The sequence below is a fragment of the Myxocyprinus asiaticus genome, chromosome 32 (genome assembly GCF_019703515.2).
Source record: "Myxocyprinus asiaticus isolate MX2 ecotype Aquarium Trade chromosome 32, UBuf_Myxa_2, whole genome shotgun sequence".
Classification (NCBI taxonomy): Eukaryota; Metazoa; Chordata; class Actinopteri; order Cypriniformes; family Catostomidae; genus Myxocyprinus; species Myxocyprinus asiaticus.
The window spans coordinates 4,088,573-4,106,524 of NC_059375.1; the positions used below are offsets into that span (position 1 = coordinate 4,088,573).

The 17,952-nt window shown below is 39.2% G+C and overlaps 1 protein-coding gene across 3 annotated transcripts in view; it reads right to left on the bottom strand.

The window, feature by feature from the left end:
• Positions 1–17,545, bottom strand: part of LOC127423007 (SH3 and cysteine-rich domain-containing protein 2-like) — a 91,879-nt gene extending 74,334 nt beyond the window's left edge. For 2 of the 3 annotated variants that reach the window (XM_051666974.1, XM_051666977.1), the window contains exon 1: positions 17,100–17,545. In XM_051666974.1, the coding sequence (XP_051522934.1) occupies positions 17,100–17,192 (93 nt within the window). In that variant the 5' untranslated portion in view covers positions 17,193–17,545. The remainder of the gene's footprint in view (positions 1–17,099) is intronic. The other variant, XM_051666975.1, reaches the window with a different exon arrangement.
• Between the last annotated feature and the right edge of the window lie 407 nt (positions 17,546–17,952).

Below are 17,952 nucleotides of genomic sequence, written 5' to 3' on the forward strand. Positions count from 1 at the left end.
TTAAGTTGGAAAACAATCTACAAGCTCCAAACCATATCCTTAAGTTAATAAACATCAGACTACGGTATTCGTCTGGGCACTTAGTTTCAGGTGCCTTCTAATTTCATGACAAACCAACTTTAAATGACGTTGTTCGTATGCACATGCAAGCATGTTTCCTGACATTGTTTCTCATATGTTCCCGACATCTAGCAAACAATTACGTTCATGCTAGGTCTACCACATTACCATGTTTTCTATTGGCTCAACACATCCTTAAGCAGCACAAACGTGGTATCCAGGTGCCACAAATGCGGTGTCTTTTGGCCGTACAACTAAACCTCCCACTACACTGCAAACAGTGCAATACGCTGTCCAAGCACCGCAACTGTGGCATCTTTCAGGCCATGCGACAAACTCCCACTACACTGCAAACAGCACACATGCTGTCCAAATACAGGCCGTGCGAACAAACCTCCTACTGCACTGAAAACAGTGCAAATATGCTGTTCAAGCACTGTAACCGCGGAGTCTTTAGGGCCATATGACAAACTCCCACTCCATGGCAAACAGCGCAAATGCGCCATCCAAGCGCCGCAGCCGTTCATGTGCCACAATTTGAACATAGCCTACCATGCGCCCTCACATCAAATGTCATGCTCAACCCATTCGTACCGCAGAATGAGTTCTTCCTTATTTGCAGCGTAAACTTTTCACATAAAACATGGGCCATTCCTGTTAAACGCCACGTGAGTCTACGCTCGAGGATTCATCCCATTCATCCTACCATCGTATGCCATGCAGGCCCATGCCTGCGGATCCAGCCGCTCACAGCTTTGAGCGAGCTCAGTAAATTCCGCATAAACATACTCACACGAATCGTATGCTCTCCCATTAAATGCTTTGCACCCGAGGATTCAGCCCGCTCATATCACAAATGCCCATGCAAGCACATATCCTGACATTGCCTCACAAATGTTCTAGACGCCTTAGTTTTTCCACACAACCTATTCTCTCTGCCAACATCCATTCCTCTACCCCTTTCCTATCCATGGGCAACTAGAGTGGATTCACACGTGAGGCTGCCTCTGCTGGTGAACCCCGCTCCAGACCCATTCCCCTATTCAATTTATTCCCCTCCCGGTCTCCTACTCCGGAACCGTTCCCTGCGTGAGGCTGCCTCCGCAAGCGAACTTTGTCCCAAATCCCTCCTCTGCTAACCATAATTAAAGCAGAACACATTCCAGGCTCAAAAAAACATTTTGCTGACTCTTTCTTTCAGAGATCCAGAGCCTTGGCCCTTGAAGCAAACCCCACACCAACCCAAGTTCCTCCTCATTCAGAACTGAAATTTCTAGAAATCACCCTTTTGGACTCCTTCTCCACACCCCCCAGGACTCCATTCTTCAAGCCATTTCCCCCCGAAACCATAGAAACATATCAGACAGCTTGGAAATGCTTCAAAGATTTACTCCTAAATTACAATCTGCCATTTCCCGATTTTTCTCTCCTCTCCGTATCCTCCTTCACCTCACAACTCAACAAAATCAAAAACCTCCACTCCGGTACTATTAAAGGGTACCTAAGCGGCATCCATTTCTTCGACAAATAAATTTGCAAAACATTTCCCCACTATAAGCCAGCCCCAGATCTCACTCCTCGAGCATTCAAGAGCATTCACAAATCCCAACACACCAGAATTGGTACCAGACAACTGCTTGCTATCGATCTACTAACTCGTTGCCTAAACACTCTCTGTCAGGGCTACATTTTTCTAAACACCCCAAAAACTCTAGACAACATGTTTATCCTTGCCTTCTTTGGCTTCCTCCATCGCTCCGAACTCACCACCCCAAAAAATTCGATCCAAGAATCCATCCCACCATTTCAGACCTCCACATCCTATACAACAACACAGTCAGATACTTCTTCAAAGCAAATAGACCAAACCAAAAGAGGGCACACAATTTTCATTCTCAACCTTCCTGCTCCCATCCAGCCCTTCCAATCGCTAGCCCACTATCTACATTACGAGGATCCAAAACAAAAAACCCTCTAGATCCCCTCTTCATCGATGACAAAATCAAGCAGTATCATGATTCTGGTTCCAAAAATACCTCAAATCCATCCTGTTAATTAATAGATAAACTATACTCAAGCAATTCCTTTCGCATCGGTGCCTCAACCACAACAGCCCACAAAGGCCTGCCCGACACCTAATACCTAATAGGCCGCTGGACATCCAACGCATATCTCTACTACATCCGCACCAACCATCTTTATATCAGGAAAGCACATCAAGCCCTAATTAGCTAATCACAAACATTTACATTCGGGGTCAGGGGGACGCTTGCTTCATCCTTGTTTTTCCAATAGGCCGGCCCTACCGTTCGGACGTAGCAGGGGCCCACCTTAAGCACTCAAGGGCCCTCCCGTTTGAATCGCAGAGGGGGTTCTCCCGCTCGAAAGCAGTACTAGCTAACTCATGTTTACTTGTATCATGGGCTCCCCCTTTTGAATGCCGTGAGGGCCCCCCCATTGGCAGGAGGAGAGGCTGAGGTCCTTCCGAGCACCTAGGGTTCACTCCTACACTCGGGGCGATCTGCCCTAGCGGCTAGGATTCACGCCTCCACCCGGGTGGGTCAGACTCCTCCAACGCAATACATAAAGGGCTCTCCCGTTCAAACTGTAGCAAGGGTTCTCCCATTCCGAACGTTGAGTGCTATTCACGTTTATTTGTATTGTGGGCTCTCCCATTCAAACTCAGAGGACTCTCCTGGTGGAATGCAGTGAGAGACCCTGTTCGATCACAGGTTGGGCTCGCCTGCTCGAGCGGCCACAGTGCTCGCCCGTTCACTGCACGGGCCCATCCGTCGAACTCACCAAGCCTGGAGGGAGACTTAAGGTCAGTCCGGGCAGCTAGGATTCACACCTCCGTCCGGGGTGACCCTGCCCTAATGCGGGGGCGGCCCCCATATTCAGGCATAACGATCCCTCCAGCGCTTTTCAGCTCTCGCAGAGCTCATTTCCATTACCAGTGTTGTTTTTTTTGCATAATCAGTTTAGAATATCTTTACATTATTGTGTGGAAATAATTGGGAGTACTCTTTAATATGTAAAGAAACACAAACCTCTAACTACACATTATTTCAATATAAATGTATAGCTTATTAAGAAACACTTTATTATTAACTAGTATACTGGATAATGTAGCAGCAAAATTAACAGTAATTCCAGTCTTCAGTAGAAAAGAAACCAGTGTTTTATTTTTGCCTATTTTTTTTTTTTTTTTTTTTTTTAATGTTTCAACTTGCATCTGAACTTTAAAGGATTCAGATCTCTTTTGTTCAATTTAGTTGTAAGACATCAGTCCACTTTTCATTCACACATTTATTTTGTGGAACCCATTCAACTTAAATATTGTTATAAATTGAAACAAATACTAATGATGACAATAATAATAATAATAATAATAATAAATTGTTATTAATATTATTATTATTGATTTTTATTTTAAATTTTAAATACAACAGTAATATATTTAAATTGTATATTTTTTTAAACCCTCACGCTTTTATTTTGACATTCTACACTCTCCAGAAGTCCTGTATGTGTCTGTTTGTAGGCAAGTTCACAGTAGTTTAATTTGCTTCTTATTCAAATTCTGGTAAAATGCACCTCCGGTGCTGTTCTTAATGCATATTATAAGTGAACTGAACTACTGAGCATCTACATCTGAGATGCTGTTCTTGAGTAGCGCTCAAATATCGCGCACCGCTGTGAAGGCTAAAAATAGCCGCAAGTGCATCACCAGCCTGTGCGTGAGTTTGTGTCAACAGAGCAGCACCATTCACTAACGCGCTGTTTATTTCACTTTGTTACACCTGTTGTGTTCCCAGTCAAAAATGACCGGCCATTGGAAACGAATGGATTAGACTACAAAATACAGAAATATAAGGTGTTCAGGAGCATCACAATCCTTTAGATGAGCACATATGTGGATGTGTGTTTGCACACACAAAGTCCTCAGACTTGTGCGTGCACACACACACACACACACACATAAACACAAACACACACACACAGAGCGCCCTTTTGTGCATCGTCTTTCCATGTACACTCTTTGAGGAATATTTCAAGATCTGCTCATCATATTATGTTGTGTTTGGGCTCGTTTGAATTGATACTGTCTTCTGTAAGTTACGATATGTCATTGTCATTGTTATATGTATGTTTCAGGAAGTAATAAGGAAAATTGTGAAAAAAGACACTCCTGTTTATTATTAACAGTGTGTGTGTGAATTTCAGACACTAATACTCACTGCAGTTTGGCTTCTGAGTGAAATTTATATTTTTTGCATTTTACTAATTAAGACCTTGAGACCTTTCCAACAATATATAACACATGGCTATCTCATCTTTTTTAAGGTTTTATCAACTCTGAAAATAATTGTCGTGATAACAAATTTGCAAATTATATATGGCTATATGCATTGTAAAGTCCAGATTCTAAGCTTTAAAATGACACATATTTTGTTCAGATCAAGCAAGTGGTTATTATTAATTTATAAAAATTCTGCATGGAGTGCCCCCCACTAGCTCAGTTCAATTATTAATAAATCATAAAAAACAGCTGACAAAAAGATCTTATGCTATATATTGTGATAATATATGCAATATGAGAGATTTATTAACAATATTAATGAGCTGGTCATTTTTGACCGGGAACACAAAAGATGTTAGCACAAAACGCACATAACACAAAGGGTTAAGTAAACAGTCAATGCCATTTTAGTGCTGGCTTTGTGCTTGTCTTGCAAAAAGTTCTGACAAACTTGCCGGTAAGAAACAGATCAACAAGTCCTTTTTTTTTTTTTTTACAATAAATATCCACTTTCACTTTCAGATATGAAAGTGAAGATTTATAGTAAAAATAAAAGGACTTTAATATTGATCTTTTTTTCCACCCACATCTATCATATCGCTTTTGAAGATATGGATTAATACACTGGAGTCTTATGGGTTACATTTATGCTGCTTTTATATGCTTCTTGGACCTTCAGATTTCTGGCCACCATTCACTTGCATTGAATGGACCTACAGAGCTGAAATATTCTTCTAAAAATCTTCATTTGTGTTCTGATGAAGAAGAAAGTCATACATATCTGGGATGGTATGAGGGTGTGTAAATGATGAGAGAATTTTCATTTTTGGGTAACTATCCCTTTAAATCATCAAGAGCCTGGTGAAAGGAAGACAATATATGTTATTTACTAAACATATTTACTAGAAGCACAGTCACAACTCAGTAAATTGGCTTCTATATTGGGTAAAATAAGAATAATTAGCGCTATAGGAATAAGGTGTTAATTAAATTAAGCTCCTTAAAGTTACAAAAGAAAATGTGGAATTCAAAAGGTTCCGGATACTTGGATGATAAAAATAACTTGTATATCCAGTGTAAATATGAAAAGCAAATACATAACTATTTTTACAATTAATAAATTGCAATTAAGCAGTACAACCGGGTATGTACAGCATGTGAGCACACACACACACACACACACACACACATACACACGTACAAACAAAGACTTGCTAAGGAGAGCCTAGAATAGTTGCTATGCAATTCACACACTCTCCCAATTTAACAGCCCTCGAGGGTATTACAAATGAGAATAAAAATAGATGAAAAAAGAAACAAATGCAGCAAGATACAAAAACAGTGACAGTTCCTTAATTCCTCTGTTGTTCTGAAGTCTGAGACACTGAAACACTGCAACAAACAAAGACCAAAGACAACCATCTTTTTTGCACAGTATTTTATAGCAGCGGACTTTGAAATTTATTATCAACATGATCTACATAGGGCCAACAATGTGCACTTATTAAAATGACATATTTTATAAATGCTTAAAAAAACAAAAACAGCAAAAAATAAATACGTGAATAAATAAATCTGATTTACTAACAAACCAGTATTTAATGTAGTCTTGGTTGTATTTCTTTTACTTTGTGTAGTTTAGTTTATGGTTTTCAAGTATGAGGGCATTTCTTGCAACGTGCTTGCTTCTACCAACTGACAGATGAATTTGTGCCAAAATACATAGCACAATAAAGTCTGTGCAGAGTAAAACTATCTTAACTATGCATAATTATTTGCATTTTTGCAGTTTAAATATGTGGGTGATAACGCTTCTATTTTGAGTTTTATCGATTTTTTTTTTAATCTATTTTTGTCAAGTGAATTTTCTAAAAGTCAACTTCAAAAGGTAGCCAGATATCCACATTCATTTAGTTTATTCACAATATGCCCAAATTCTTTTTGTGCTTTGCCTGATATGCTGAAAACTGCTCTATTTACCGCAAGACTCCCAGCATGTGGAGGCTCATGCTATTCTTTGCGATCCATGCACAACTTACCACGCGCCCCTTTGAGAGCGAGAACCACTAATCGCGACCATGAGGATGTTACCCCATGTGACTCAACCCTCCCTTGCAACTGGGCCAATTTGGTTGCTTAGGAGACCTGGCTGGATTCACTCAACACACCCTGGATTCGAACTCGTGACTCCAGGGGTGATAGTCAGCGTCAATACTCGCTGAGCTACCCAGACCCCCTAAAAAAACTGCTCTATTAATGCTTTCACATTCACAATTACGAATAACGTACTGTACATGACATATTTTCAATTCAAAATGGCGAATTTCGCCAACAGGTGAGTAGTTTGCATCCTTGGAAATGACTGCTTGGTCTGTACAACATTTCAATCGTAAAATAATGGGCAAATATTGCATGTTTAGTTTGATACTTACTTGGCACTAACAGTCTTAATCTGAACTGCTGACCGTGCTGATGCGTGGTGCTAGAATAATCCACAAGGTTCCCATTTAGCATCAATGAAAACAGAGTCTCGCATTTCTTTGATTTTGGTTTGATCTAAAATTACATTGACAAGCGCTGTTAGACCACTGGGCAAACCATTTTTTTTTTTTTTACTTTTTTTATACAATTATTTAATCCATGCAACACCTTATGACAATTAGACAGCAGTGCAGTGTGGTGGTCCACAACTTGACAATTAGACCCCCAAAATCTATTGTGGTTACAGCCCTGGATTAGAGACACCATAAACAGCCAAAGGTCCAGTAAGATCGAGTTATAAATATCCACCTTATTATCCATGTAATAGGAAAAATCAATGTGTATGACAATGGAAAAAACTATCCGACAAAGGTCAAATAAACAGCTCCACAGCATACTCACAACGGAATCGAAATATCCATAAAAATATCATTAAAGATGTTCATACGACTCGTATGCTATATTCTAAATCTTCTCATTCTAACACACATAACTCAAGCACTCAAGATGTTCAGTAGACGCATACCAAGATGCTTCTTCCCAACAATATCAAAGACAGTTATAAATAACTGAGGAAAACAGGCTTTCCATAGCAGTGACAACATGGAGACAACATGCTTAACCTGTGTTAGTAACAGTCCCACTGCAATCATTCACAAGTCTTTAAATCATAGTGTTCTGTACAAAATATTTTGGCTATTTTTATCATACCTTACTAATAATCTATTATTACAAAATTGGCAAATAATTGAATACTAAGATTGTAGTGGAGTCATTCTAGGAAAAGGGCACCTTTTCCATTTATTAATGCAAATTTCTAAAAGATTTTAAACGTTCAATCAGTCAAAGAATGTATTTAAGTGCAAAAAAATGTTGCATTGTGTCATCTCAAGCTAAATTAATGAAAATGAGTATGTTGGGATATTCTGACAGGTGGAATGTAATGAGAACCATTTCAAGCCAAAATTATTTCCCGTTATCAAGGTTATGGCCAATAGTTAGCATTTAACATTCAACAAAATTACTTCTTTTAATAGTACAAAAAAATAATAAATAAACAGTTCTTTCTGTCTTTATGTTACAGGGTAGTATGTACACTCACCGACCACTTTATTAGGTACACTTGTACACCTACTTATTCATATGATTATCTAATCAGCCAATCATGTGGCAACAGTGTTGGCATTGTTTTGACAACATTTATTTTGCATTAGTTGCTTTAATTTTTGGCCGAGATCTTGTATTGATGACGGGAGAATTGAACCACTCTGTAAAGTCTTCTCCAGCACATCCCAAAGACTTTCAATGGGGTTAAAGGAATAGTTCACCCAAAAATGAAAATTAGCTGATAATTTACTCACCCTCAGGCCTTCCAAGATGTATCTGAGTTTCTTTCTTCATCAAAACAGAATTTAAGACTTTTAGGATTTCATTTCAGGCCTCCTCCTCTAAACAATGCAAGTGAATGTACTCCATTTTTTGATGGTCCAAAATGCATATTTAGAGTGCATCAAAATAATCCACACGACTCCAGTTGACAAATAAAGTTCTTCTGAACCCAAACAATTGATTATTTTAGAAGAAAAACAATACTTACTTTTTAACTACAAATGTTCGCTTCCGTACATCTCTGTGACGTGCGCTCATGAGAGGGATGACGTAAGCTCGTTGGTAAGGTCACGCGTCACGTGGAGGAGGCAAATTGGTACTTTAATTCACCAAAGTGGCATTCAACTGATCACAAAGTATAGTCAGGACATTACTGATGTAAAAAAACAGCACCATCACTATTTGAAAAAAAGTTTTTGATCAAATCTAGACAGGCCCCATTTCCAGCAGCCATCACTCCAACACCTTATCCTTGAGTAATCATGCTAAATTGATCATTTGGTACTAGAAAGTCACATGCCATTATATCAAACACTGCTGAAAGCTATTTGGTTCTTTAAATGAAAAAAGTACCTACATCGTTCTGACAGTCATAAGCTCTGCCCAACAGGAAGTCGGCCATTTTGAATTGTCTGGAGAATGCTTGCTCTGGAATTTGAAATATTCCTCCTAGGGGATTCATGTTACAGGTACCAAATGTGGGCGACATCATGCCAAGACACTGACGATGCTAAATTGCTAACTGATTTTTGATATACAGTTGTGCTCAAAAGATTGCATACCCTTGGAGAAATGGTAATATATGTATCATTTTTAAAGAAAACATGAGTGAGCAGGCAAAACACATTTCTTTTATTTCTTATGGGATTCATATTCAACTGTAGGTTATAACAGAATGGCTCAATCATAAAACAAAACATGGTAACAAAGAAAAAATGAAATGACCCCTGTTCAAAAGTCTGCATACCCTTAGTTCTTAATACTGTGTATTGCCCCCTTTAGCATCAATGACAGCATGCAGTCTTTTGTAATAGTTGTCTATGAGGCCCCAAATTCTTGCAGGTGGTATAGCTGCCCATTCGTCTTGGCAAAATGCCTCCAGGTCATGCAAAGTCTTTGGTCATCTTGCATGAACCGCACGCTTGAGATCTCCCCAGAGTGGCTCGATGATATTAAGGTCAGGAGACTGTGATGGCCACTCCAGAACCTTCACCTTTTTCTGCTGTAACCACTGGAGAGTCAACTTGGCCTTGTGCTTAGGTTTATTGTCGTGCTGGAAAGTCCAAGAGCGTCCCATGCACAGCATTCATGCAGAAGACAATTGTCTGCCAGTATTTTCTGATAACATGCTGCATTCATCTTGCCATCAATTTTCACAAGATTCCCCGTGCCTTTAAAGCTCACACACCCCCAAAACATCAGTGAGCCACCACCATGCTTCACAGTGGGGATGTTATTCTTTTCACTATAGGCCTTGTTGACCCCTCTCCAAACATAGCGCTTATGGTTGTGACCATAAAGCTCTATTTTGGTCTCGTCACTCCAAATGACAGTGTGCCAGAAGCTGTGAGGTGTGTCAAGGTGTTGTCGGGCATATTGTAACTGGGCTTTTTTGTGGCATTGGTGCAGTAAAGGCTTCTTTCTGGCAACTCGACCATGCAGCTCATTTTTGTTCAAGTATTGTCATATTGTGCTGCTTGAAACAACCACACCATCTTTTTCCAGAGCAGCCTGTATTTCTCCTGAGGTTACCTGTGGGTATTTCTTTGTATCCCGAACAATTCTTCTGGCAGTTAGGGCTGAAATCTTTCTTGGTCTACCTGACCTTGGCTTGGTATCAAGAGATCCCCGAATTTTCCACTTCTTAATAAGTGATTGAATGGTACTGACTGGCATTTTCAAGGCTTTGGATATCTTTTATATCCTTTTCCATCTTTATAAATTTCCATTACCTTGTTACGCAGGTCTTTTGACAGTTCTTTTCTGCTCCCCATGGCTCAGTATCTAGCCTGCTCAGTGCATCCACATGAGAGTTAATAAACTCATTGACTATTTATACACAGACACTAATTGCAATTTAAAAAGCCACAGGTGTGGGAAATTAACCTTTAATTGCCATTTAAACCTGTGTGTGTCACCTTGTGTGTCTGTAACAAGGCCAAACATTCAAGGGTATGTGAACTTTTCATCAGGGCCATTTGTGTGTTTTCTGTTATCATTATGTTTTAAAAAGGAGCCAAACAACTAGGTGATAATAAATGGCTTCTTATGATCACTATCCTTAAATAACAGTTTTTTTTTGCATGATCAGTCATATTTTCAAAAACAATGCCAAAATTTCACAATTTCTGCCAGGGTATGCAAAAAAGGGATACTTGATATCTTAAATAGTGTTGCCATGGCAACGTATTAAATGTCATTTTTCCTTTTTATGTATATTCAAATGTTTTTGAGGTACTTGGCATGCTTGAATTTCCATGATATTTTGCATACACATCAGATTAGGCCTGGGCAAAAGTTAACACATGGGCGTGGCTGGGGAGCTCTGTAGTGCCACCTTTTGACAAAAGTGGTGGGGTCAGTTTCTTCTACGGTCACCAAACTTGCTACATATATTGTTCTCATCAAGCTGGACAACTTTCAAAATTACAGTCATTAGCCCCGCCCAACAGGAAGTCAGCCATTTTGAATTTAATGTGCATTTTTTTTTAATTGCAGGCCCTGAACTTCTGAATACTCCTCCTAAGGGATTCATGTGATTGTCACCAAATTTAGGCAATATTATGCCAAGACATTGAAGATGTCAGTGATTTCTGATATACTGAATGGTGTTGCCATGGCGAGGCAATAAATTAAGGGCAAAAATGGGAAACAGGAATGTCTCATATGTTTTTTGTGCATTGTTTGATTTAGATCACAATTTATCTGTATGTTTGGACTTGGGGGCTGATCACATGGATGTGGCTATTGTGGGTCACGGTCATAGTGCCACCAACTGGCAGCAGAAAGTGTGACACTTACAACAGACTTTGAAATAATCCTTTTACATTTACCCAAATCACTTCAAAATTGTTTAGACACTGCTGATGGAACATTTGATTCCATGGAACAAGGGATGCTTGATAGTAATGTCAGAACACAGCTGATTACAATTTTGGAAGGGATTCCAGATCTGTTAAATAGTGTTACCATGGCAACACATTAAATATTATTATTTTCTTTGTATATTCTGGCACTTGTCTTGCTTAATCCTTGTATTTACTTTAAATGTATTGGGGGTCAATTTTGACCCCACACACAAACAGTGTGACTGTACCAAAGTGAGGATTTTTTTTAACAAATATTATATCACTTTCTTCAATTATTTAAAAACGCTACATTTGTGTTTTATTTTTATTTTTTTTTGCCTGATTTACCTCAAAATTACTAAACTATACAATTAGTTTGCATATAAAATAAGAAATGTATGTTAAGAACTATGATAAATTCACTTCAGTGAACATCTATATCACACAATTATATATATTTGGAGATTATGCCATGTGTTAGGGGCAGATTGCTGCCATCTTCTGGTAAGAAAAAAACTTTTTAAGTATAATTAAGTGAAATTACAATATATAACCAGCAGGTGGCTGCAGAGGAACTTTCATATGTCTAGTTGTGGCAAACTGATTTTTTTTATCTTTTCTTACCTCTTACCCAAGTAATGCATTTGGATGTATATTTAGTTGTATATTTATATGTTTTAATAATGTTTTTATATGTTTTATTAACATTTATATATTTTTATGTATATTTAGCATATATAGTTCTAACCAAGCCAGACAACTTTCATAATTATAGTCATTAGCTCTGACCAACAGGAAGTCAGCCATTTTGGATTTTCTGAAATTTGCAAGCTCTGAACTTTTAAATACTCCTCCTAGGGGATTCATGTGACTTGCATCAAATTTGTGCAACATCATGCCAAGACACTGTAGATGCTAAATTGCAAACGGATTTTTGATATTTTGAACGGTGTCGCCAAGCCGCATTAATACATTTATGGCTAAAAATGTTAAACAGGAAGTTAATTATATTTTTTGTGTGCACTGTATAATTTTGATAAATTCAGCAGTATGTTTGGAAATGGGGGCTGATCACATTGATTTGGCTATTATGGGTCATAGTGCCACCAACTGGCAGCAGGAAGTATGGCACTTTTAACAGACTTTGAAATTTGAAACTTATGTTTACATTAAATGCTTCAAAATTTTTTTGAATAATGTCAAGACACTGCTGATGTGAAATTGTCAAGGGATATTTGATATCTTAAACAGTGTAGCCATGGCAACGCACTAAATGTTATTATTCCTTTCTTCCTATATTTGGGTGTTTTTGAGGCACTTGGCATGCTTAAAATTTCATTAAATTTTGCACACACATCAGAGTCGTTGGCCATTAGGGATGGGCAAAAGTTCATGCATGGGCATGTAGGGGGGGCTCTGCAGCACCCTGTTTAAAATGGACATGTAAGACGGCCTCTGTAGCACCCCCATTTTCACCTGTAGTCACCAACAGTACATATATAGTTTGATTTTTTTGAATATTGCAGTTTCTGAACTTTTAAATACTCCTCCTAGGGGATTCATGAGACTGTCACCACATTTAGACAACATTATGCCAAGACATTGAAGATGCTAAATTGTGAACAGATTTTTTATATATTGAAAAGCGAGGCATTAAATTAATGGCAAAAATGGGAAACAGGAAGTGTCTAATATCTTCTGTGTGCAATGTGTGATTTAGATCACTATTGAGATGTATGTTTAGTCTTGGGGGCTAATCACATGGATATGGCTACTGTGGGTCATGATCATAGCGCCACCAACTGGAAACAGGAAGAGTGGCACTTACAATAGATTTTGAAATAGTCCTCATACATTTTCCCAAATCGCTTCAAAATTTATTTATTTTTGGATTTTCTCCCCTTTCCTCCCCAATTTTGGCATGCCCCATTCCCAATGCACTCTAAGTCTTGTGGTGGCAGAGTGCCTCAATCCAGGTGGCAGAGGACGAATCTCAGTTGCCTCTGCGTCTGAGACAGTCAATCCGCGCATGTTATCACATGGCTTGTCGTGCGTGTTACCGCGGAGAGCTAGCATGTGTGGAGGCTCATGCTATTCTCCGCGGCATCCACGCACAACTCACCATGCGCCACACCGAGAGTGAGAACCACATTATAGCAACCACGAGGAGGTTAACCCAATGTGGCTCTACCCACCCAAGCATCCGGGCCAATTGGTTGCTTAGGAAGCCTGACTGGAATCACTCAGCACGCCCTGGATTCGAACTTGCGACTCCAGGTGTGGTATTCAGCGTCTTTACTTGCTGAGCTACTCAGGCCCCCACTTCAAAATTGTTAACAATAATGCCAAGTCACCGCTGATGTAAAAGTGTGAAGGGATTCTTGATATCTTGAGAAGTGTTGTCATGGCAACGGATCAAATTCTATGATGTTGTAGTGTATTCAAGTGTATCTGACAAACTCAGCCATATGTTTAATAATGCTTATGATATGAATGTGGCTATGGTGGGTCACGATCATAGGGCCTCCAGCTGGCAACAATAGATGTTCAAGGATATTCCAAAACTTGCCATAATTACACATTTATTTCATTTGCCACACACATCAAAGTTGTTAACCATTATATCTGAGCAGAAGGTAAGACATGGTGTCTTGTTTACTCAACCAAATGCATGTGTCCATCCTGCATTGTTTTCCGAAAGCCACCAGGTGGAAATGGACCAGTTGTGCTTGGGCCCGTCATTGCTGCTTGCAGCTATATTATTACTTGTTTTTTGTGTTGTATTATTTACTTACACCAGAAGTCTAGTGGATATGATGTCATGCGGGAGGACTTTTGGTGTAAGTAAATAATACACTACAAAAAACAAATAATATTATATTAAAACTATTAAAGTATATTCTCACTTTCCTGCAACAATAAAACACACAGCTTTAAAATATGTATTCTTTTTCTTGAGCCAAGAGGTCAGCGTGCATGTTCGATCTTCTATTGGTCACGCGTCCTCTCGTTGTTCAAGGTTCACAGTTCATAAAGCTTGAGCTCTCGTTCGCAGCGCCGTACGAAATTTCTTCGCACGAGTTTGCGTCTCCGATCTTCCATGTTTGGATGCGTTTGAATGAGAGTGAATGGAGTGCGAAGTGCAGTGTGACCGCCCCTTAAAGGTGCTGTAAGCAATATTTTTTCATGGAAAGGTATGCAAAAAATTTCCAGCTCCCTGAAAATTATTAATGAAACAAGTGTCCTGAGATATCTCACTCTAGACTCTGTAAACAGCAAACAAAAATGTGTCCGCTCCACCCTTACAAAAAATCTAAACTAGCTGCAAATTTTCCACTTGTTATTTTCACATGCAAATTCGCTTTTGATTTGCCGCAAATGTTTGCCAGAAGTCTGCAGCTCTTTGCCGGTAGTGGTGAACCTCCGGCAAACCTTTGGCAACAATGGACAATTTTCCGTGAGTTTGCTGCAAAGCTCATTTGCATGCGAAAATTATCAGTGGCAAATTTGCGGCAAGTCTGGACATCGTTATCATCTAATTCACGACAATGACTTGCTTCTGTCACACACAACAGCTTCCCATCATGTTTACATACTCTACTGATCGGTTAGGTTTAGATAAGGGGGTTAGGTTAGAGCATAATATTAATAAGCATGTCTTTGGCACCTCGCACGCTGAACTCGCGCTTACTTCCGCATTACACATCCGGGCACGTGATGAAATTGTACAAATCATACGAAATATCCAACAAAATGTGCCTCTTCATAAAAAATTTAAAATACTGACATGTAATGAAATGAAAAATGATTTATTTATTTGTTTTTTAAAACTTCACACACAGTCTTGTGGGACTAAAGGGGTATTGCCAGTTTTATGTTTTTTGACACATGACAACAAAATGGCTTCCTGCATGTTGTGGAATTTGTTTTTGTTTTTTTTCAAATAGTAATCACACTTTAAAACAAAATTGTTTGACTTATTTAGTTTTTTGTTAAGTAAGCTTATTCTGCACTCATGAGAATTTCATCTTTTTCTAAGAGACTTTGAATTATTTCCTTGTTTTCAGATGGCTATGCCACATGACAGTTTGACTTTAAACTCAGTATCTGAAAACATGTTCATCATAGAATAAGTGTGTTGAAGTAGTTGTTTTGTGTAAATGTTATTTTTAATGTGTTTTTGAATAATTTCATAGATCTGGAAAAAAAAATTAACGCTTTAGGTGTCGAACCTGAAATGGAAATGTTCTTAATGCTTATTGATGTGAATGGTATTCCTCTCAACCAGTACACTGATTACAGTATCAACAGATCGTCCTGAATATAATAAGCATAGGCTAGATAATAAATTATTTATGATCGTTTGACGTCCGCCAGACTATGAACTTGTAATGGTGCGTTCACATACAACGTGAAGAGAATTTTCGCCTCGCATTGCTTGCGCGAGTTTAACCGCTGGATTATAAATTTGTGTTTAAACTCGTGTTCGCGCGAGTAACACGAACCCGCGAGTATTGCCCATTCTCTTCCGGAAAAGAACAGGAGGAGGGGCTTTTACGACAACTTATCTTTCTGCCATCAACCATGGCCGATATCACAACGATTGCTGCTCTGTATTTGTTGTGGAAGTCACAGATACGTCGAAAAACCAAACACTGTCGTGTTTGGGTGCATGATATCATCCGGAGGCGCACACAGCTCAGTGAATTTCACCGCCTTCTCCAGGGACTGCGTCTGGATGACTGCCGCTTTGTCCGGTCTCTGTACGACTGGACGTGTCATACAATTCCGGGTGTCCACACACCGCTACAACAATTTTTTCATCCATTTTTCCAGATTTCTTCTGCTACTATGTCAGTATGTCAGTGACATCCGGACAATCTCAATGCTGATAATCTTTCGCGACAACGCGTCATGCGAATTTCTGGCTCGAGTTGAAAAATTTACGCGAATGAAGCGATTTCACGTGTTCCAGTCGTGTCATTCGCTTCAATCGCGCCGCCCGGTGCGAATTCGCGTCTATCCGCATCTTTGCATTGACTTTATATGTAATCGCACCATAATGGCCAGACTCGCAATCTACTCTCCTGTTACCTGTTTGTTTTTACAACACATAATTTACGCAGCAGTGTTTCCAAACATTTATTTCTGTCACAGCCCACTTTTTACGAATAAAAAATACTATGGCTGTCCCACATAATCATTGTCGATAGTTTTCCTTTTCAATACCTTGTCCATGTTTTCTGTCCGTCTTAGTAGCCTTTACCCGTAATGTTTGAAATTCGACTACGCAATAAACGCGTGACGTAGGTACGCTGTATAATGACGTCACAGATGACAAGAGCGCTAACTGGGTAATGAAAAACCAAAAATTTGCTTCTTTTCTAATTTGTAGATTTGTTCTTGCGAATAATTATTGCAATGCCACAGCAAATTGTTTTTTATTTATTTATTTTGTGGAATTTGATCATTTTCGACGGCACCTGACAATCTTTCACGCGACACAGTGGTTGGGAAACATTGTTTTACAGTATATCGTCCAACGTCAAACGATATATGTACGTTAAGGCGCATAGAAACGGATTTACAGTCATTGTCTATTTTTATGCGCACTATGCGTTAAACGTGTAAAGTCATGTGATGTTTTAGTCAGCGCAAGTCAGCGAAATCCAATTTTCATAAAAACAAACAAACAAACAAAAACATCCTTTCATTCGTCACTGTATGTGTCATTGGTTTGTATTATTAGTTTAATAAATTGTGTTGCGATCGTTCAGATGGGTCAGGTCTTGCCTCACCTTTGATTCGGGCTGGATCGGTCCTGAAGCCGGTGAGCGCTGAAAGTCCTGGTTTTGGGGTTCGTTCTCTTTTTCGTTATTCTCCGTCATCATAATTTCCTAAGAGTGATGCAGACCACAATATCTTCTTTACGAGATCGCTTGAAAGCAGTATCTCGTCGTAGCGTTCCTGAATAAAAGGTATTCTTGAAATCCAATTACCTGCGAGACCAAAGATAGTTCCTGCTCACCTCCATCAACAGCTCTCACCGTGACAAAACATGCACATCAAAGAAAGCGTAAGAATGTTTCGACCTTGTGCATCGAAGGAAAAATATCCCAAACGTTTAGAAGCCTGGACTGATGCGTTCTGGCTCCCGCATCTAAACTTGGATTTGACGGCTTCGTTCTGCTTCGCATTCCAGCCAGATGATTGGGCGAAATTTCCCAAGGCATGCAAATATTGATGTAGTACTACAACGAGACTGGATCAGAGGTGTGACGTCAGAGAGAAGGGCGTGGATATTGCGCAAGTCCTCGCACTTTGTTTTGGGATGACGTATAGAGACTAATTATAACCGCTTTATTCTTTGCCCATCTCCAGACTCAAGATGTCAACATCATCTGCGTCTGGTGTCCCATTATTTATGTATTAAGCACAAATCCGTTTTATTCTATAATGAATGACACGCTCATGCCTTCACTCAACCCGTAACATAGAGATTATTTCATTACAGGCTTTGCGCGTGCATACTAGAAGCCCTTTGAAATAATCTGCACAGCATCCGCAGAATCTATGTTTAGAAGCTATTGAACAGCAAGGGGCGTATCATTATTATCTCACACTATCTCGAGAAACACCAAATCCTTGCCC